The 23,622-nt window shown below is 36.0% G+C and overlaps 1 protein-coding gene across 1 annotated transcript in view; it reads right to left on the bottom strand.

Annotated features, from left to right (window-relative positions):
* The window catches only part of MANBA (mannosidase beta), a 115,151-nt gene that overhangs the window by 41,060 nt on the left and 50,469 nt on the right, over positions 1 to 23,622 (bottom strand). The window contains exons 8-10 of the mRNA XM_077882147.1: positions 6,349 to 6,500; positions 3,222 to 3,339; positions 1,655 to 1,741 (exon numbers count right to left, since the gene is read on the bottom strand). Of these exons, the coding sequence (XP_077738273.1) occupies positions 1,655 to 1,741; positions 3,222 to 3,339; positions 6,349 to 6,500 (357 nt within the window). The remainder of the gene's footprint in view (positions 1 to 1,654; positions 1,742 to 3,221; positions 3,340 to 6,348; positions 6,501 to 23,622) is intronic.

The following is a 23,622-nucleotide window of genomic DNA, read 5'->3' on the forward strand; positions in this document are numbered from 1 at the left end:
TTTAAAAAAATAAAACACAGATATAAAAAAACATATTATGACTTAGTAAATTATTATAGTGCAATCACCCTTGTAACCACCACCCAGATTAAGAAAGAGAACCCCAGAAGCCCTCATGCACCTCTTTCCTTTTAATTTTTAAAAGATTATTTATTAAAAAAAAAAAAAAAATAAATAAATAAATAAATAAATAAATAAATAAATAAATAAAAGATTATTTATTTATTTATTCATGAGAGACACAGAGAGAGGCAGAGACACAGGCAGAGGGAGAAGCAGACTTCCTGCAGGGAGTCCGATGGGGGACTCGGGGACTCGATCTCAGGAATCCAGGATCACACCCTGAGCCAAAGGCAGACGCTCAACTCATGTATCTCTTTCTAATTGCAGTTCCTTCCTGCTTCCAACAGTAACTACTATCTTGAGTATTAGAGTAATCACTTCCTTGCATTTTTTTTTTTTGGTTTTCCATGCAAATGTCCACCAAAGACATTGTAATTATGAAAGCATGAATTTTAACATACTTGATGGATTTCAACCCACTGATATTCTTATCCTTACTGAATCTCAAACTGTCCCACTCTTGGTTGGTGAGAGTCTTATCAAAGTTCTTTAACATACCTCTGATAGCTTCCTTGTTCTCTCTATGTCAAAATATTCCAGGATCATCTAGTATACTTCCTGTCCCAGACCTGGAATCAGCCATTTCTCTAAGGAACCTTTCCCTTAATGGGAAAAATGATTTCAATAGGAAACACAAGATTATTAAGTGGTTCATTGTTTCTAGTCCTTTACAGTGGACACAGCTACGTTATAATCAATTCCTTGCACTTATCTATACAGAATGCAAAAGAAATCAAGGAGTCAAGAATCATTTTAAGTTTTTGACCTGAGAAATGAGAACACTGGCTTTGCCATTTACTGAGGTGGGAGAAGCTGCAGGAAAAGCAGGTTCAGAGAAGATAATGCAACTTTGATTCAGACATGTTACAGCTGAGATGACTACGAAACCTCCAAGCAGGGAATCCCTGGGTGACTCAGCGATTTAGCGCCTGCCTTCGGCCCAGGGTGTGATCTTGGAGTCCCAAGATCGAGTCCCAGGATCGAGTCCCACGTCAGGCTCCCTGCATGGAGCTTGCTTTTCCCTCTGCCTGTGTCTCTGCCTCTCTCTCTCTCTCTCTCACTCTCTCTGTCTTTCATGAATAAATAAATAAAATCTTTAAAAAAAAAAAAAGAAAAAGAAAGAAAGAAAGAAAGAAAGAAAGAAGAAAAGAAAAGAAAAGAAAAAAAGAAAAGAAAAGAAAAGAAAAGAAAAGAAAAGAAAAGAAAAGAAAAGAAAAGAAAAGAAAAGAAAAGAAAGAAAAGAAAAGAAAAGAAACCTCCAAGCAGAGGCGCCAAATAGGCAGCTGGATATAAGCACTAGGAATTCAGCAGAGATGTCAGAATCAGAGGTAAATCTGAAAGTCATCAGCATATTGGTGGTGTTAAAGCCGGGAGACTGGGTGTAATTACCTAGGAAGTCAATTATCTGACATGATTTTCATGGGATTTAGCAAAGAGAACAACAACCAAAAAAAAAAAATGAGGAAAGGTTTAACAAAAGGCAAAATGAAACATAAGCATTTTCCTTCTTCTTGGAATGAAAATAACATACCTGGTGAGCAACTTCTGCTCTCACGGAATTCATGAAGTCCCGACCAGTTGGATAAAGGGCACAGGCAAACATAAAATCCTGCCATACCTATCAAACCAATAAAAAGCAATAAAGTACTTCCATATATATATATTTTTTTTTTTACACAGAAAGAAATTCTTCATTCTGAACTTTGGGAATTATCTTTCAGGCAAATGAAAAAACAAGTTAGCTTGATAAGTGTGATCATTTGAACACTACTATGATTGAGGCAATGGGAGAGGCTCTCATATGGACCTCAGGACTTTCCAGAACTATACAAAATTGTGGGGGAAATCTGAGAGAAGAAAATGTTAAGTAGGGAGAAAAAGAAAGAGAAGAAAAAGGGAATTCAAATAAGAAACAGTGAGTGTGTTGAGGGAAATACGAAATTTGAGAAGAACCTTCCCCAAGCCCCTCCTCACTTGCAATACTTCAATTTTTTACTGGGAATTTGGTATTGAGAGATAAACCAGATTGTTTATAAAGGGACTAACTTTTCATGGCAAAAAGGATGACTACATGGACATTTTTGTAATACAACCACATAAGTTCATTTATTTTTTTCTGGTTTTTTGTTTTTTTTTTTTTCTTTGAGAGAGAGAGAGAGGGAGGAAGAGAGAGAGAAAGAGAGCTGAGGGGGGTGCAGAGGGAGAGACAGAGAGAGAGAGAATCCCAAGCAGGCTCTGTGTGACACAGGGCTCGATCTCATGACCTTGAGATCATGATCTGAGCCAAAATCAAGAGTTGGATGCTTAACCTACTAAACCACCCAGACACTCCCACATAAGTTCATTTCTAGAGAGGCTGTTAGGATGCACTGGTTAAGAGCACAGGCCCTGAGTCAGAACCTTGGTTCTACCACATTCCTACCATTTGGGTTTGGGCAGGTTATTCAGTCTCACCTCCACGTGTCAGTTTCCTTATTGGTAAAATGGGGGTGGAAAACAGCAGCAACTACTTCATAGGATGGGCAAGACGATGAAATAAAATAATAGATGCAGAGCACTGAGAACAATGCCTGGTACTCAATAAATATTATAGAATATTGTCACATTATCATGACCATCAGCATTATCAATATTATCATAATCACTCTTCTTTTATGGAGTATTTTATATTATAGAACTGTAATACCAGAAGTAAAAGACTGTATTTCCTGTGCTTAACCCTCACCAATGTAAAACACATTTGGACTACTTAATAACAATATCAAGCACAGCTTTACTTCATTGAATCGTATTTTTCTTCTTTCTAGGTCTTGTTATGTCTCCTTAAAGTTAAATTTTAAAATACGTATGCACACCCTTATATCACAAAGAAAATTAGAAATATAAATGTCTCCCACTTAAAATAATTAAATAATTATGATATTCCATCATCTATGGTTCTGGGTTTGTAAGATGCCATTTATTCCTCTGCAAAAAAATGGATTATCAGTCCCAGCTCTGAGAAAGAAGTGAAGGAGCCATGTCACACATCAGAACACAGGAGGTCAAAGAGAGGGTATGGTAACATATCAATCAATAAAATGCTGTCAACTACGCACCATTATTCCTAGTTCATCACAGAGTCTATAAAATTCATCCTGCTCGTAAATTCCTCCTCCCCAAACCCGGAGAGTATTCATGTTAGCATCCACAGCAGACTGCAAAAGGAGCCGTAACCTGTAGAAGAGATTTTGTTTTATTTTATTTTTTTAAGATTTTATTTATTTATTCATGACAGACACACAAAGAGAGAGGCAGAGACACAGGCGGAGGGAGAAGCAGGCTCCATGCAGGGAGCCTGACGTGGGACTCGATTCCGGGTCTCCAGGATCACACCCGGGGCTGAAGGAGGCGCCAAATCACTGGGCCACCGGGGCTGCCCCAGTAGAAGAAATTTTAAAAACAAATGTTAACTTGAAATTTTGGGATATTAAAAAAAAAAAGATTTTAAAACACATGGTGTTGATAAATACATTTCAAATCTCTGTTAGAAAAACACATTCTAAAATTATGATAGTTTAGGGGGCACCTGGGTGGTTCAGTCGGTTAAGGGTCTGCCTTTGGCTCAGGTGATGCTCCCAAGGTCCTGGAATGGTGCCCTGCATTGGGCTTCCTGCTCCACGAGAGAGTCTGCTTCTCTCTCTCCCTCTGCCCCTTGCCCTGCTCCTGCTTTCTCTCTCTCTCAAATAAATAAGTAAAATTAAATTAATTAAATTAAATTAATAAAATAAAATAAAATAAAATAAAATAAAATAAAATATGATGGTTTGGATATAATGCTAGGTGAAGAAAGTGAGACAAAATTATACACACATCAACCTGGAAAAATTGTGTGTTATATCTTTCTCTGCCTTCTGAATTCACATTATTATTATGCTATTTTTTTTTAATTTTTATTTATTTATGGTAGTCACACAGAGAGAGAGAGAGGCAGAGACATAGGCAGAGGGAGAAGCAGGCTCCATGCACCGGGAGCCCGATGTGGGATTCGATCCCGGGTCTCCAGGATCGCGCCCTGGGCCAAAGGCAGGCGCTAAACAGCTGCGCCACCCAGGGATCCCCTTTGAAACTAAATTTTTTATTGTTTTTTTTTTTTCTTATAGAAAAAATTTGTAGGGATGCCTGGGTGGCTCCGTGGTTGAGCATCTGCCTTTGGCTTGGGTCATGATCCCGGGATCCGGGATCGAGTCCCACATCGGCCTCCCGGCAGGAAGCCTGCTTCTTCCTCTGCCTGTGTCTCTGCCTCTCTCTGTGTGTCTCTCATGAATAAATAAAATAAAATAAAATAAAATATTTTTTTAAAAAAATAAAAAAATTGTAAACCTTAGAGTATGAGGTAATTTTATAGAACCATTTCAAATTATAAGACAAAAATCAAAGTTTGCACATTGATACCTAGCTTACTCTCATCTCCTTTTTTCAATTCCTCCAGTCTAGTACATATTTTCCTCAATTTACAATGAGATTATATCCCAATTAGCCCATTGTAACTTGAAAATATTGTTAAGTCGAAAATGCATTTAATACACCTAATACGTACCAAACATCCTAGCTTACTTAGCCTCACCTACCTCAAATGTGCTCGTAACACTTACATTAGCCTACAGTTGGGCAAAATCATCTCACACACAGTCTAGTTTATAATTAAAGTATTGATATTTCATGTAATTGTTGAATACTGTACTGAAAGTGAAAAAACAGAATGGATATATGGGTACAGAATGGTTCTGAGTGTATAGGTTGTTGACTATCAGTACAACGTGGCTGCCTGGGAGGCCAAGGTTTCTGCTACTGCCCAACATCACAAGAGATTACTGTACTGCATATCACTAGCCCAGAAAAAGACCAAAATTCCATATTTAAAGTATAATTTCTACTGAATGTGTATCATTTTTACAGCATGATAAAGGCAAAAAATCATGCCAAACCATCATAAGTAGGGCACTGGCTATGCTTCTTCTTTTTATTTTTAAAGGTTTTATTTATTTACTTGATGCAGAGAGAGACAGAGAGAGAGAGCACAAGGAGGGAGAGAGGCAGAAGCCAACTCCCCACTGAGCAAGGAGCCTGACTTGGGGCTCAATCCCAGGAGCCTGGGATCATGGCCTGAGCCAAAGGCAGACACTTAACTGACTGAGCCACCCAGATGCCCTGCTTCTTTCTCTAGTAAATTTCCTTTCTGATTTTTCCAATTCCTATTCACATCACCCACAGGAAAATCCAGAAATTTACAGCCACTTTGAGAACATCTACCTTGCATTTCTAGAACAGAGCCCAGAAAGGAGCCAAGAAGGCCAATAACTGGCCCACTAAGCACCCGGAGCATTGTGCTTCAGCAGGTTTACTAATTGGCCCAGCTGTACTGAACAGTCACTGCCAACACCAGCCAGGAGATGACAGGAGCCAGGAGATGAAAAGAGGCAGCAAGTTATCTGTGTCTATGTCTGGAGAATAATTTCATTTTCACATGAAATTCGATACAACATACACAGTTTAAAGTAAAAGCAAATTACTGCAACTTTTGGCAAATTCTAAACACCAAATAATGTACCACAATGCATATTTATACACATGTAAATAAGCTAAGTGTTTATTTTCTCTTTAAAAAAGTTTATTTTTACTATCATCAAGACAGTTTATAATTGCAATCAGGAAATACTATTTTCATGTAAAGTGCTATTCTCAAAGCTTTAGAAAAGCACTTTAAATTTTCTTCTTGATTTAAAATTGCAAAGCTTTTTTAGTTCCTTTTACTAAGATAAAAGTAAAAGAATATACAAGTAGCTTAGAATGAAGAAGGAAATATGGATTTCCATATTTTTAAAAGAATGCACAGAAATATTTAAGGTATTCCTTGAAAAATTGAAAAAAAATTAATCATTTTTTTCAGGGACTAACTATCCAAAGTGTGCATTAATGATTTTCTTGTTCTTCCACAGGAAATATATAATAGTTTTCTAAAAACTGGATGGTTTCAGCAGTCTCAAGTCATTTAGCTGTTAAGACTATCTATAGCTCATAAGAATAGAATACATGATTTAAAAATCCTTTCCATTCTAAAGTTTCCATCACCCTAGAATTCTGTCTCCATTCCTTCCACTGGAAACAAAGAAAGTAAAAATGAGTAACTCTTTAGCTTAGTGGGACTGTTAATAAAAGAAAAACAAGAAACAGAAAATAACTTACAAGTCAGAGGTTACTCGATCCTGGAATGAATCTGCTGGGATCCAGTTCGAGCCTTTCAGAAATATGGGCAATCCATTAATTTTGAAGTAGAAACTCAGACCTTGAGAACCTTCAATGGGCTCTTCTATAAGTTCCACCGTCCTAAAATAAACCTATTATGAACAAAATTAAATACTGAACATCGAATTTAAAACATAAGCGAAAGAGATCTTTTTTAAAAAGGAAAACAAACTTTTAAACAATTTACATGAACATAATTTAATGTTAATTTCCAATTTGCTATGAGGCACTTAATATGGAAGTACACATTTCAGAAAATATATATATATATAATAAATTAATGCCAGACTGTATCTTTTAGTAGATATAAAATACAGAAACTATTAAAGAGGAAATATATTCTAGTCTTCCTCATGAAACAGGCATTTGTAATTTCATCATAAGAAATATATTTGAGAGGTGCCTGGGTGGCTCAGTTTTAAGCATCCGACTCTTGGTTTCATCTCAGGTCATGATCTGAGCCCCATGTCAGCGTCAGTGTGGCATCTGCTTGGGATTCTCTCTCCCTCTCCCTCTGCCCCTCCCCACACACACAGAGGAGGGGCAGAGGGAGATCACTCTCTCTCTCCAATAAATAAATAAATCTCTTTTAAACAAAAGAAATATATTTGAACAAAAACTTATACTATTTCACAAAAACGGGAGAAATCCCACCAGTTAAACTGATGAATCTTGGATAGGAAAACACACTCTCATTTCAATGTTGTTAAAATATGCTAAAAAGTGCATCTTAGAATCAAAGACAAACAGCACAAGGTATTTCAAAATTTAACAACTTTCCAATATTAATAGCATATTAGTATAAAATCATTTTGCTTAATGGGCAACAATTTAATCCCAGCTAATCATCACATTAAATTCAATGTTTGAGAGAGTTCTAAAAATGTAAGTGGTGTTTCAACTGGAAGATGGAATTGGAGCACACACTCCAATATTATAACTGCTGTGTGAGAAAATGCTGAGACTTTGGTCCCTGTGACACTCTAGCCAGGATTTCCCACAGTTAAGCAGGAGCAGCAAGACTCTAGATAGAGAAGATTTATGTTCTTATCCAAATCTTCATTCCTTCCAGCTATAAACTGGATCAAGGAATGAAGAACATAGTTCTACACCAACAAAGCCTAGCCTTGAATCAAGACTATGCATTTCTTCCCTAATTAAATAAATGAATTAATCAACTTATTTTATGAACTAAAAGTGTCCACCATTCTTGTACTTTCTTACCCTTGCCCTATTACTATGACATGACAAAAAGGTATGAGTTAACTTTATGAGAAGACACAGAATAAAGCTTGGTTGAGGAGGATCTTGACGTGGAATTACCATACCTGCTGTAGGGTTGCAAAAGGTAAAAAATGCTCAATGATTTTCACAGATAACTTTTAAAACACCTTGATGGGTAAATTCAAATATCTAGAGCAGCAGTTCTTTAAGAATGGCTGGGGGCTACAAGGGAACCCTGAAATCCTGCAGGGGAGTCCTTGTGTTCAAATCCATTTTCATTGTAAAGCTAAAACATCATTTGCCTTTTTCACTCTCACACTATTTTAAATGTATGGTGGAATTTTCCAGAAGCTACATGATATGTGATGACATCATCACTTTGTTGGCTAATGGAATGCATACTTGCATATTCTGGTGTGCTCTACTTCTACAGTAGAGGTTAAGTATATAAAGAGGTGTGTTTTCAGAGATTAATTCAGTTTGTTCTTAGCTTCTATTGTGTTCTTAATAGTAGTGTTTGATTATTCCTGCTATAATCTTGGTAACTTCATTATCATGCAATAAATTCTCCTTTTGAATCTCAAAGTTTCCCTTGCAATCTACACAGAAAGACAAAAGGACTGGGTGCCTCTTGTTAATTTGTTTCACAGTGATATTTTTAAGTTTTCAAATGAAAATAAATTTTAATTGAAACTCATTTAAGTTCAGTATGTTATTTTATTCTAAAAAATTATTTATAATATACTTTTTCTTCAGGGGGAACCCGCAACTAGAAGACTAACATTCTCAACCTAGAACTATACTGTCTCCATCTAAAAAATGCTGGGAAAAAAATGAAATATCAGAGTTTTCTTTTTCTTTCTTTCTTTTCTTTCTTTTCTTTCTTTCTTTCTTTCTTTCTTTCTTTCTTTCTTTCTTTCTTTCTTTCTTTCTTTTTTTTTTTTTTTTTTAGTAGGCTTCATACCCAACGTGGACCCCAATGTGGGGCTTGAACTCACAACCCTGAGATCAAGATCTGAGCTGATATCAAGAATTGAATGCTTAACCAACTGAGCTACCCAGGTGCCCAACATCAGTTTTCTGACTCATGGAAAGGAAGAACCTACTCCAAAGAAACTGAGTAAAATTACAAATAAAAAATGAAATTATATTTGAAATATATACATATTTTTAAAAAAGAAATTATGAGGAAATCTGTATTTCCCTCAACTTTATAATTGTTAATAATTTACCTTATTGTGGGCAGCCTGGGTGGCTCAGTGGTTTAGCGCCACCTTTGGCCCAGGTTGTGATCCTGGAGACCCGGGATCGAGTCCCACGTCCCTGCGTAGAGCCTGCTTCTCCCTCTGCCTGTGTCTCTGCCTCTCTCTCTCTCTCTCTCTCGCTCTGTGTCTCTCATGAATAAATAAAATCTTTAAAAACAAATTTATCTTATTGTGTCTAATGCAATATAACATTTTAAAAAACAATATTTATGGTGCCAGTTAAGTTGCAGTATCATTTTGAGACCAAACATTCTAAGTATGAAGAAAAAAGAACTGAATATTTTAAACTTAGACAAGATAAGCTCTTTAAAAGGCAAACATTGTTTATTATGCTGTAGCATATTATTTTATATTGTATTATAATGTTTTCAAACTAGGAATGAAAAAGTCACTGTAGCATCTTACAGGATTGGTTATCATATTACACAGCTGGAGAAGCGCACATATTAGCTGAAGAGAGTTTTACAGTTCACATTGCTGAATGCCTACTGGATAAAAAGTCAGAAAATGAAATCACAGCATTGTCACTTTGCAATGATATAGTAAGTCATCCAATTAAAGATTTAGCAGCAACAGGATACTGAGCTGATATTTCATCTGAGTGTCACACTTTGCCTTACAAATGCATGAATCTCCAGAATGATGGACTTACTGTTGGCTGATATTTATCTGTTAATCAGCACAATGAATCATCAAAGTTCTCATTTATGTGAATCTCTGGCAACACAGTATAAGAAACGCTGAAATATTCGAAGTATTGAATAGTTTCTTTGAATCTCAAAGTTAGCAACAACTGTGTTAACATTTGCCCTGATGTTACAAAAGCAGTGGTGGGTAACACTGCTGGTGCCTCAGCAAAAATCAAGGCAGTAGATCCAAACTGTGCTAATTGTCACTGTACCCTTCACCTTCAGGCATCAGAAGGAAAAAAAAGTCAGTTTCACTTAGGAATGTTGTGATAAAGCAGCAAAAATTATTAATCCTATTAAATCCCAACCTTGAGTACACATCGTTATAACAGTCTGTGTGATGGGGCACCTCGGTGGCTCAGTGGCTGAACTGATAACAGTGGCCTTCTGCTCAGGTAGTGATCCTGGGGTCCTGGGGTCCTGGATCAAGTTCCACTACAGGGAGCCTGCTTCTCTCTCTATGTCTCGGCCCCTCCTCTGTGTCTTTCATGAATAAATAAATAAAATCTTTAAAAAAGAATAGTGTGATGAAATAATGGAATAGGAAATTTGGATAAAGTGCCACACGATGGATTTCTTGAGGAAAAGCATCTGGGCCATTGCTTGAGTTGTAAATTGAATTAGTCATCTGGTTCATGAAACTTCATTTTAACTTGAACAAACTATTGTTATTCAGACATGGCTATTGGCAGATATTTTCTGAAAAATGAATGAAGTGAGCCTTGCCACTTCAAAGAACATAAGCAAAAGTATTGTGGACAAAGATAAAACTCAAATTTACAGGCAAAAATTAGGATTTAGGAAAACTTGTATCCACTACCATGAGCTTGAGTGTTTCCCAATACTTAAAAGACTTTTCAGATAACATCCGGGTGATATTAACAAATGTTAATGTGGTATTATATAATGGAATGTTTCAATGTTTGGAAACATTTGAAACTCTCTATTTTTCTAATAACTAAAAACTCTAATATTTTTCAAATAACCATTGCATTATATTATGATATCACATACAGATAAAAGTTCCATTAGGAATGAATAAGTCATAGTAATAAAAGGTATAACACAGAGAATATAGTCAGTGGTATTATAACATTTTATGGTGACAGATGGTAGCTGCGCTTGTGGTGAGCAGAGCATAAGGTACAGAGTTTTCAAGTCACTCTGCTGTACACCTGAAACTAATGTCACATTGTCAACTATGTCTCAATAAAAAAAAAATAATTTAAAAAAAAATAATAATAATTTAAAAGATCCATTAAAGATGCAAGAAATACCAACAGATTTTAATGTAACAGAGTACAAACAGTTCATTAAAATGGCTTCAGATTCCACACTGCAACTAACTTTAAGAAACTACCACTACTTAAGTTCTTGTGTAGTACATAGAATAGTCTCAATTATTTGAAAAGGCTATTAAAGTACTTTCTTTTCCAACTGTGTATCTATGTAAGATCATTTTTTCTTTGTATATGTCAATGAAAACGTGTTGCAAAAAAGAATGCAGAAACATGAGAATCCAGCTGCCTTCCATTAAGCAACACATTAAACAGATTTGTAAACATGTAAACAATATCACTATTCTCACTACATTTTCTGTTTTGTAAATATATTTATTTTTCATAAAATAACTCATATACTAACATGTCATGGATTTGATACTGTGATTTGAAATGAATAAATATTTAATCCCCAGTTTTAAACTTACCCATGTAAACAAAGGTACTTTGGGGTTCTCAATAATTTTTATGGATGTAAAGTCATTGTGAGTAAAAAAAAATTCAAGAATCACTAATCTATAAAATAGAACTTATTTATTTCTTTATGCCGATTAATACTACAAATAATATTAATGATAAAACTCATCTTCCCCATTTTTTTCTTTTCTGCTCAAATTTTCTTGTGAAAAGATAGCTATCCCCATCTCTCACTCTTATAAACATCTCACAATTTTATGACTCAGGTCAAAGTAAACCCTAAAGCACCTGACAGTATTCAGAGGTGAAGCAGGAATTACCAGCCACCTTTTCCGCTGGGCATTCTTTAACAGGTTAAAGGCTGGTGGGTCTATGATTAGTATCAGTAATTCTCCATGTCCTCTGGGAGTCCTGATGAGTAACATAAAGTCTTCTTCTGCAAGAGGTATTTTACTTAGAGGAAATAATAGGCGTTGAAAGAGCTTTTTTGAAAAGAACCCTGAGTAACACATATTTACATCCTGAGTGAATTACAAGATCAAAACTATTTTAAACAGCACAAAATAAATTATTGTCTAAAAATAGAAAAAAGGTATAAATACCTAAGAACCTAAATGTGTAAGCCAAGCCATTTGAATTTAAAATTTTTTAAATTTCCAAACTTATTTATCCATTGTTGAAGATTCTATTAGCAACTCACTAAGTAAATTTTTTAAATGAGCCTTATGATTTCATTTTTTTAAATAGAAAGATTAACTTTCAAAGTACAGAATAGGTGAACACATTTTTTAGACAAGAGCTAAGAATATCTTAACTAAAGAGCTTACGGGGTATGTGTCTGATAATACTGTACTTCTCACATTTCTCCCTCTGGTAGACCAGATGATGATGTAATGAATCATAGATTCATAAACTTCATATCCCTTCTCAGCTGTTTGTAACCAAATAATTAAAAAGCTGTCATACTTGAGGTGCTTGGGTGGCTCAGTTGGTTGAAATATGACTCTTGGTTTCAGCTAAGGTTATGATCTCAGGGTCCTGAGATCGAGTCCCCAGTTGGTCAGGCTGTGTGCTCAGTGGGGAGTCCGCTTCTCCCTCTCTTCCTCTCCCTCTGCCCTTTGCCCCACTCATGCAAGCTCTCGCTCTCTCTCAAACAAATATATAAATCTTTTTTTAAAAAAAGCTGTCATAGTATCACTATGATGAAAATTAAGAATTTTCTTCTTAAAAAGAACCTTATTTCCAGAAATTGACAAATGGTACCAGAAATATTTTTCAAATAATTTTCATAGATTTCCAAAATATACCTAAAATCATTTCACCTATGTTATGTATTTTTAGAGACAATCAAACACATTTCTGTCTGCTCTGAAAGTGCTTTTACATGCAGAAGCACTGAGAAAACACGTGCTGGGTTTCCACAAAGAGCTCTCCTGACACAGGCCTGTGCAGGATGACACAGAAGAGTCTCTCTTTGTTGTGCCCTAGAAATATGCAGACAGCACAACCAGAAGTTAACAGATACAAGTTTACACTAGCATAGTTACCTGGTATTTCTGTAGCCAGAAGTACAAAAGAGATCCAGAATGGACAGAATTGCTTTTTAACACTTTTTTACATGACAAAATTATTTTCAGTAATAATAGTGAAATGAAATGATTATCCAGAAAGCACTCTTTTATTTAATGTTATATATAATATCATACCACTTTTAAGTAAAATAAATACGAGTAGAAAAAAGGAAAACTAATGGATTCATGTATTTGATTATATTAATGTTTTTGAAAAAAGTAAATAACATTTCCATAGATTGGTTCACTATGGAAATGAATAATACTTGTTATTTTGAACCTTAACTTCTAAAAATATCAAGAACTTTGTCAAAATTGATCTTCCTTGTATGTATATGCTTTATAAAGAATATAGCCAGATTTGTCAATCTATCCTTGCATAGTTGATAGAAGAACCCCTTTTATTAATTTTAATTTAGAAATGTTTTTTTCGGGCAGCCTGGGTGGCTCAGCAGTTTAGCACCTGCCTTCAGCCCAGGGCGTGATCCTGGAGTCCTGGGATCGAGTCCTGCGTGGGGCTCCCTGCATGGAACCTGCTTCTCCTTCTGCCTGTGTCTCTGCCTCTCTCTCTCTCTCTCTCTCTCTCATGAATAAAGAAATAAAATAAAAAAAAATTTTTTTTCAAATGAAGCCCAAACTATACAAATATTTTGGGAAAGTATTAGACATAAAGGTAGGTCTGACAGAGATTCCTAAAAACCCCACTTCTCAATGAATTCCAAAAAATGCAGTAGTATCCATGCCATTGTTTCTTTGAGATTCACTCAAAGTGTTTACAAATGCCTTTGGGGTGAAAAACTCCCACTTTTTCTAAAAGTAGCTAAAGCAGAAAAAAATGGCTAAATGATAGTGAACACAGACATTATTTGATTCATTGAGTTAGAACAAGTATCCAGTTCTTGGTGAAAATGATTAGGGTATTCAACACGGCTACTTTGATTTCTCTGGGCAATGTAAGATCAGCATCTTTTGTTGTTCCTCCTGACACTCTTCTTCAGAATTTGATTCTTTTTTTCTTTGTAAATGTTCATTTCTTAACATTTTGTTGTTGTACAGTAAACAGACTTCACCAAAATTTCTGGGCACTTATCGTCAAGGAAAAGTTTGAAAGCTTGGCATTTCACTGTACATTGTTCAAGGCAAATTCTGGCTATTTGTGAATATGTTTGTATCTGATTAACCTCAACTAAAATTCTACACCAGGAAAAAAAAGATAATTCAGAAGAGAAAAACTGCAGTAGCAGAAGACAAAATCTGAGCTGATTCTCATGCATCCAACATTCTGTTGGATCGCACAGTACTTCAAAGTGTAGATTAACCATTCAAAATTTACTGTGTCTTCGCCTCATAATGAGCATTCCATCTTGTCTAGGAAAGACTTTCTGTAGCTTTTTCCAACAATGAGGTGAGATTTAAAAGAATGAATAAAATTTTTCCAAAGTTCCAGAAAACATCACACATGAAGAAATGTTTCCAAAAAAAAAATTCCACAAGGTTCAAAGAATGACTTCCAAAGACAGAAATAAAATCTGAGATTAATCTCTTTGATTTCTATATAAACCAATGTGAATATTGGTCACATATGCAGCACTCTCCTATCCACTGACCACAAAAGAGGTTTATGAAACAACAATCCAGTTGTTTCAAGATATCCTCTGTGAGTTCAGCTGCATTATTTCCAGAAATATAAGAATGACTTCCATATATCAACTCTTACCACCTTTTATACAAACAGATCTGATTAACTTACACATTTGATCTCTATGAAGCATCTGAAGTACTATCAAAAAGATTTTGGGATTTTTAATATATGCAACTACTAAATCATACCACTAATGTCAATTCACTTTCATTCTTTCTTTAGTTTTAAAACAATTAAAAATTCCCACAACTATATGGTCAACGAAGCATAGAACAAAGCAGGAAAGAATATGCAATAGAAAAAAGACAGTCTCTTCAACAAATGGTGTTGGGAAAATTGGACAGCCACATGCAGAAGAATGAAACTGGACCACTTCCTCATATCATATACAGAAATAGACTCAAAATGGATGAAAGCCCTAAATGTGAGACAGGAATCCATCAGAATCCTAGAGGAGAACACAGGCAGCAACCTCTTTAACCTCAGCCATAGCAACTTCTTATTAGACATGTTGCCAGAGGCAAGGGAAACAAAAGCAAAAATGAACTACTGAGACTTCATCAAGATAAAAAGCTTCTTCACAATGAAGCAAACAATCAACAACACTAAAAGGCAACTGATGGAAGGTATCTGATAATGGGTTTTTGTCCAAAATCTGTAAAGAACTTATCAAACTCAACAACCAAAAAACAATCCAGTTAAGAAATGGGCAAAAGGCATGAGTAGGCATTTTTCCAAAGAAGACATTCAGGTGGCTAACAAATACATAAGAAGATGCTCAACATCATTCATCATCAGGAAAATACAAATCAAAACCAGGATGAGATACCACTTCACTCTTGTCAGAATGGCTGAAATTAATAACACAGGAAACAACAGGTGTTGGTGAGGATGTGGAGAAAGAGGAACCCTCTTACACTGTTAGTGGGAATGCAAACAATACAGCCATTCTAGAAAACAGTAGAGTTTCCTCAAAAAGCTAAAAATAAAACTACTGTATAATCCAACAATTACACTACTAGGTATTTACCCAAAGGATACAAAAATACAGATTCAAAGGGGTACATGCACCCCGATGTTTATAGTGGCACGTGCTATCAACAATAGCCAAATTATGGAAAGAGCCCAAATGTCCAAAGAAGATGTGGTGTGTATATACACACACACACACACACACACACACAGTGGAATATAAATCAGCCATCAAAAAGAGTGAAATCTTGGGGCACCTGAGTAGCTCAGTCAGTTGAGCATCCAACTCTTAACTGCAGCTCAGGTCATGATCTCAGGGTTGTGGGTTTGAGCCCTATATCAGGCTCTGCACTCAAAGGGGAGTCTGTTTCTCTCCCTCTCCCTCTGCCCCTCCCCCTGCTTGCATGCTCTCTCTAAAATAAATAAATATTTTTTTTAAAAAAAAGAATTAAATCTTGCCATTTACAATGGTGTGGATGGAACTAGGGTGTATATGCTAAGTGAAATAAGTCAGTCAGAGAAACAGAAATACCATGATTTCACTCACATTTGGAATTTAGAAAACAAAACAGATGAACATATGGGAAGGGAAAAAGAGAGAGAGAGAGGGAAGTAAACTACAAGAGACTCAATGAAAAAAAAAAGAGACTCAATGATAGGGAATAAACTGAGGGTTGATGGAGGGAGGTGGGTGGGGAAGGGCTAAATGGGTGATAGGTATTAAGGAGGGCACTTGTTATGATGAACACTGAGTGTTATACGTAAGTGATAAATCACTAAATTCTACTCCTGAAACCTATATTACATTATATGTTAACTAACTAGAATTTAAATAAAAAATTGGAAGAAAAAAATTAAGAAGTAAAGAATTTCAATTCTAAAGATATAAAAATTAGTAAAATATTTCACATATGAATTCAAATATGCACTTGCCGAATAAAATATTACATATTATACATTACAGTTCACACTATCCTCTATTTAGGTTTTTTAACAGACTTAATTTTTTTTAGAGTAGTTAAGATTCACAGCAAAATTGAGGGGAAGATACAGAAATTTCTCATATACCCCTTGCCCCACAGTGCATGGCTTTCCTCATTACTAGCATCCTCCACTATGGTGGTACATTGGTTACAACTGATGAACCTATACTAACACATCATTATCACCCAAAGACCACAACTTACATTATACTTCACTCATAGTGTGTTACATTCTATAGGTTTGGACAAATGTATAACATGTATCATTATGGTGTCATACAGAGTAGTTTCATTGCCCTCTAAATCCAGTATGTACCACCTATTCATTCCTCTGTACCTCCTCCCTACAGCCCCTAGCAACCACTGATCTTTTCAATGTTTCCAGTTTCATCTTTTCCAGAATGTCATATACTTGGATTCATACCATATGGAGCCCTTTCAGATTGGCTTCTTTCACTTAGTAATCATCATTTAAGCTTCCTCCAAGTCTTTTCAGAGCTTAATAGCTCATTTCTTTTCAGCACTAACTAATACTCCATTGTCTGGATCTACCAGGTTTATCATTCCACTTACAGAAGGACATTTGTTTGCTTCCAAGTGTTGGCAATTAGGAATAAAGCTGCTGTAAACAAAGATGGATTTTGTGTGGACATAAATTTTCAGTCGTTGGATAAACAATGAGCAGATCAATTGCTGGATCATATGGTAAGAGTATGCTTAGTTTTATAAGAAACTACCAGATTATCTTCCAAAGTGACTGACTGTACCATTTTGCATTGCCATCAGCAATGAAGGAGAGCTCCTGTTGCTTCACATCCTCACCAGCATTTGGAAATGTCACTGTTCCAGGTTTTGGCCACTCTAATTTTTTTTTTTTTTTTTTTTTTTTGGTTTTTAAATTTTTTCATTTGAGAGAGAGAGAGCGAGCCAAGCGAGTGAGATCACTAGCAGCAGGGAGGGTCTGAGGAAGAGGGCGAAGCAGACTCCCCCTTGAACAGGGTGCCAGATTACGGCTCCATCCCAGGACCCCAGGATCATGACCTGAGCCACCCAGGTGCCCCATGTTTTGGCCATTCTAACAGATGCATAGAGCCGTCTTGTTTTAATTTGCATTTTTCCTAATGGCATATAATATGGAATATTTTTTCATATGCCTAATTGCCATCTGTATCTCTTCCAAGTTTCTATTAAGATCTTTGGCCCATTTTTTAACTGGGTTATCATCTTATTGCTGAGTTTTAAGAGTTCTTCACGTATTTTGTTCAACAAGATAGGTCTTTTGCAAACATTTTCTCCCATCTGCGACATGTTTTCTCATTCTCTTGACATTGTCTTTGACAGAGCAGAAGTTTTTAATTTTTTAAAAAGACTTATTTATTTATTTGAGACAGAGAGAGAGCATGTGTATGAGTGGGGCGGGGGGAAGTTAGGGAGAGGGAGAGACAGAATCCCAAGCAGACTCTTGGGGAGTGTGAAGCCCAAAGTGGGGCTAATACCATAACCCTGAAATCATGACTTGAGTCAAAAATCAAGAGTTGGATGCCCAACTGAGGCACCCAGGTGCCCCTACATTGAAGTTTTTACTTGTAATGAATAATTACATGTAATGAATAATTTTACTTGTAATGAATAATAAGTTCAGCTTATTAATTATTTCTATTTAAAATTTTAAGCATAAAAATAAAAATTCCAAGAGTTCACACTGAAGTAGCTCATGCTGAGCTTCTGTTTTTTTTTTTATAATCACTCTGCTGTTATTGTTTCCGAACTACTTTTAAATGTAAGAATACGTAATAAGATAGAGACTTTGTATATAAACCATGTACAAAACAAGTTTAAACTATTTTAAACTGTAATAAACTTACTTTCAAAATGACTATATGCAGCTGAGTCTTCTTTATCCTGGGGACAACTATATAACCAAGAGTTCTCCAAATTTACTTCTAGGTAGAATATAACCTTTATTAAAGAAATTAATAAAAATGTGCTAAATTGAAGCCTACATATGTTATTAAAACTCAGGAATAATCCCACAGATGGATAAAACTTAGACCAAGAAAAGATTTTGCAGGGAGGAGTATTTAATCACTGACATTGTATAGAATTGCCAGATATCTAATAGTAAAATACAGGCCAACCTGTAGTCTACACACATGCAACGACTTAATGCCTGTACCCAGGGCTAACTGCTCCCATGACCCGGTCTGGGTAAGCCACTACCAATAACCATTTTGGAAATGTTTAATTAAAATTGGACAGGAAGAAAGACAAGAGGGAAATTTACTGAGATGAATAGCGTTCCTCAAAATTTATGTCACTCAGAAACTCAGAATGTGACCTTATTTGGAAATAGGGTCTTTACAGATATAATTAGTTATTAAAATGAGGTTATACTGGATTAGGATGGGCCCTAATCCAATGGCTGGCATCCTTATAAGAAATGCAGAGACACACATGGAGAGAAGGCCATATGATGACAGAGGCAAAGATAAGAGTAACCTACCTACAAGCCAAGAAATGCCAAGGATTACCCACAACCACCAGAAATTAGAAGAGGCAAGGAAGGATACAACATGGCAGCCCATGTTTAGAAGAAACATGGCCTGCCAACACCTTGATTTTGGACTTTGAGCCTCCAGGACTATGAGAAAGTAAATTCTTTTTGTTCTAAGCTACTCCATTTGTTATGTTAGGAAACCTAGGACACACAGAGGGAGACACACTTCACAATCTCTATAAACTCTCAGTATTGATCAGAAGTACAGAGTGGTCAGAAATACACCTTGATTATTCTGAATTCCATATTTTTTGGCTATGTACTTCTAAGGTCTTTAGAGAGCCAAGAGTAGCACTTAGAAAGAAAAAAGAAAAACATCTCACTGGTATTGTGCTCTCTTTCTGCACTATAGGTACTGCAAAGATGAAACTGGGAATTAAAAAAAAAAAAAAAAAGAACAAAGCAAAATTTGGAAAAAAAAAAAAAAAGAAGTTAAGTCTCCATTATTTTTCTAATTGTGATAGCTAGGGGCAATTTTTTACCTCCTCTGACTTAGAAACTGTGCAATACAATTTCTAATTGTGGACTACATATTATTACATTGTTTCTTCTATTTCCCTACAATAATTTAATTGGAGAATACTGATGCTGGGTCAAATATAAGCAACTACCTTCTGTTGCTTTTAGCAAGATTTGCCTTACATAGGGAATACATGGGAGAGTCATATAAAGTAAGTTATGCTAAAGAGAAGTATCAACTAATTGAGTTCCTATTTTTCCAGAAAGGTAAACTATATTAGTCCTTTAAAAATATTTATTACGTCTTTAACACGTCTTAGGTAGGAATTCAGTATAATCAATTAGTAGGATAAAAATATTCAATAAACCTGGGCAGAAAATGGCAAAACAGTGATTAGGAAGATTTTTTTTTCCAATTTACCCAAAGTAGCCTCTCTCATTACACTTCTACACAAAACTTCCTTTGTTAAAAGAAAGCAGACTCTACCAGACTTACATTCTAGAGTCCCTGAAATGACTTGTTGGACAGAATTTATAATATCCCAATGCCTATCTTTTATTTCGTAATTTATTTTAAAATTTCCTATATTTTCATCATATTATTTCTCTTCATACTTACAGATGTGTCTCAGAGTTATTTCTTTCAACAATAAAAAAATTTCAATCATCAAGATTTTTTTTGTGTTCAGAAAGAAATGTAGTCAGCCTTTCCCCTCCTACTAGATCCAGTACATCTCTGCTGCATGGGCTGCATCTAAAATCTATAACTTCCCTAAGGTCTTTTGTCTGAGTCAACTGTGCTGCTGTCTTGAGACATACTCAGTAAACAAAAAATTAAAATGTGTTATGTCTAATCTCAATGGAAGAGAGTCACGAAAGAAAACTGAAGCACGATGGATTTCAATAAGATGTTTTAAAATAGGAATAGTTTTACATAAACCAATTTTATGTAATGTTACATTTTCTTTTATGTTATGTTTTAAGATCATAATAGAACCACCAGAATACAAGAGCAATAGCAGTGAGATAAGGAAGGGCCAGTGATAAGAACAAAAGTCCTGACACAATACCTAGTGCTGGGGAGCATGTGAGTATATGGAGTAAAAGTGAAATACAAGCACTTTGGAAGGCAGTTTAGCATGCTATCACAGCTGACCTACACATGCCCTATGATCCTGTGATTCCAGTCCCGGCAGAAATGCTGTTGGGAGCATACGTGCTTTGAATCAATAATGCTCATAGCAGCATTACTCAGAATAGCCAAAACTGGAAAATACCTAAATTTTAACAGCAGAATGTATAAAACACTGAAATAGTACACAGCAATATAAATAAACTACAGCTATATCTGACAACATATCTAAATGTCACAAATACAATGTTGAGTCAAGTTAGACACAAAAGAATGCATACTATGTGGTTCCATGTCCATAAAGGTTAAAGAGAGGCAAAAATAAACTACAGTGTTAGATGGCAGGATAGTGGATCTTTGAGAAGGAGGAAGGCACAGTGATTGGGGAGGGCTCACAAAGGGTAGGGGGACCTCCAGAGGGATAAACAATGCTCTATTTCGTGATTAGGATGACGCGTTACATAAATGTGCTTTTTCTAATCATTCATTAAGCATTACACATATGTTCTGTGTATTTTTCTGCATGTGTGTTACAATTTACAATAAATAGAAAATAAAAAGAAATTCCAATTTAACAATATGAATGGACCTAGAAGTTATTAAGTAAAAATAAGTCAGACGGAGAAAGACAAAGACCATATGATTTCACTTACATGTGGAATCTAAAAAACAAAACAAACAAAAGCAGCAACAGACCCGTAAATACAGAGAACAAAGTGACAGGAGGGGGTATGAGGTTGGGCAAAATGGGTGAAGGAAAGTAGGAGATACCGGATTCCAGTTATAGAATGAGTAAGTCATGTAGAAAAAAGATACAGCATAGGGAATAGAGTCAATGGTATTGTAATAGCATCATATGGTGGCAGATGGTAGTTACATGTGTGAGCATAGATAGCATATAATACAGAGCTGTCCGATCGCTACATTGTACACCTGAAACTAATGTAACATCGCGTGTCAACTCTACTTCAATTAAAAAAGAAGAAAAGAAATCCCAATCTGGCGCATTCCCACCAAAGAAATAGGAGCAAGACACAGATAATGATGGCAGATAGCTGTCAAATTCCTTGCCTGCTAAAACACTGGCAAGTCTGAAACCATGAAGAAATTTAGGACTGGCAAGATACTTATTTTCCTGTAAGAACCACCCTGGAAACAAAGGTGAATTAGGTATTATCTTTCACTTACAAAACGTGAAATTAATCTATACTTTTAATCTAAATTTCAAAGGCAAACACTGATTCCTGAACCTTGCAAAGAGCTCAAATTTGTATTTCATTCTAGGCAATCACAGAATCATGGGGAGGCACAAGAGATCATCTAATACAACTTCTACCATCCCAGTCTAATAGACATAAATACTTTTCAAAGTTCCCACTGCAAATGAATGCTGAGGTGTTCCTCAGTTGCCCACTCTAGTGTGCACAACCTTGACTACCACACAGCTACTCCCATGGGTGACCTTGGTCTCACATGCTCCACTTTAAGTTCACTTCCTTCTCCACCTCTGTCCTATTACAGACGAATAAAAAATTTCAAGAATAACAAGTTAAAGAATTAGCAAACACGTCCTCAGCTCTCCAAGGTAAAATACCTTATTCCTTTATCCTCTTTTTTCTTTAATCACCTTCATGGCCATCTTCTGAGAAGAATACCAAACTGATTAAAATGTTATAGTAAGGTTTTAACAGGCTAACTAAAACAGTACCTTAAGACTCCTATATGACAGAACTACTATTCCTCTTAACATTCTAGAAATAACAAGACCATTTTAAAGAATCATATCATGGAAAGATATCTAGTTTTGGATCCAAGCCTTACCTCAAACTTCATTTCTTTTTTTAAAATTTTATTTATTTGTTCATGAGAGACACACAGAGGGAGCCAGAGACATAGGGAGAGGAAGAAGCAGGCTCCTTGATGCAGGACTCGATCCCAGGACCCCGGGATCATCACCCGAGGCAAAGGCAGACGCTCAACCACTGAGCCACCAAGGTGTCCCTCACCTCAAACTTTAAAGCGTTGCTCAAATACAAGGGATTTCATTGGCATGAGTACAAGCAGGGTAGGCAGAGGGTCCAATTTGAAACCACAGTGCACACCAAAACACCTTGTACAATACCACCAAACCACCCAAACACGTCACAATCAGAAATCAGAATTTATCCAAAGTGAAGGTATCGCAATTCTCAGATAAAGAGATTCAGAGTTTTCAGCCTCAGGTGGGCCCTCAATGCTGCCCCAGAATCCCATCATATTGCTTTAGCCTTTTCTCTAGACTAGCTTATCTCAAGGCTTCACTTTCTCAAATTTCTAACTTGCCCTCCACTCCTCTTAACAAGACATTACATCCTAGCTCCCAGGAGAGAAAAAAGTTACCTGACCAGAACTCCCTGAACTTTCTTGTTCAGGTTCACTTTTTCCTCTTTGGACTCTGCTGAAAGAAGAGGCTGCAATTCCCATAGAAAGAAACTATGCCTTAAGTGGTCCTAGAGATCTTCAAAATTACTTCCATCCTCATGCTCCATCTTCTCCTCTACATATGTTATTTTATCTTTAACCCCTATGACAACAAAACACTGAATCCATTCACTACTGTGGTGACACCATCCTCCCTCCCCTACCTTATCAGAGATAGCCCTCTCAACCACCTCTCAGATTTTGAACTGTTTTCACTCTTGCCCTGGCTACTGACTCTTCCCATCAGGATTTTGTTGTCATTGCTCTTCATTCTCTTTAATGGTGTTCTTTCTCATGTTGCAACATTTGAAGTCACAGAACAATTGCAAAAATAGTGCAAAGAACTCTCGAATACCCTTCACCCAGAGAGAGACGCCTTTAGGTTTTGTCAGTTGTCCCAGTGACATTGTTTACAGAAAAGAAAGAAAGAAAGAAAGAAAGAAAGAAAGAAAGAAAGAAAGAAAGAAAGAAAGAAAGAAAGAAAGAAAGAAGAAAGAAAGAAAGAAAGAAAGAAAGAAAGAAAGAAAGAAAGAAAGAAAGAGAAAGAAAGAAAGAGAAAGAAA

The sequence above is a fragment of the Canis aureus genome, chromosome 33, assembly GCF_053574225.1.
Source record: "Canis aureus isolate CA01 chromosome 33, VMU_Caureus_v.1.0, whole genome shotgun sequence".
NCBI classification, from domain to species: domain Eukaryota; kingdom Metazoa; phylum Chordata; class Mammalia; order Carnivora; family Canidae; genus Canis; species Canis aureus.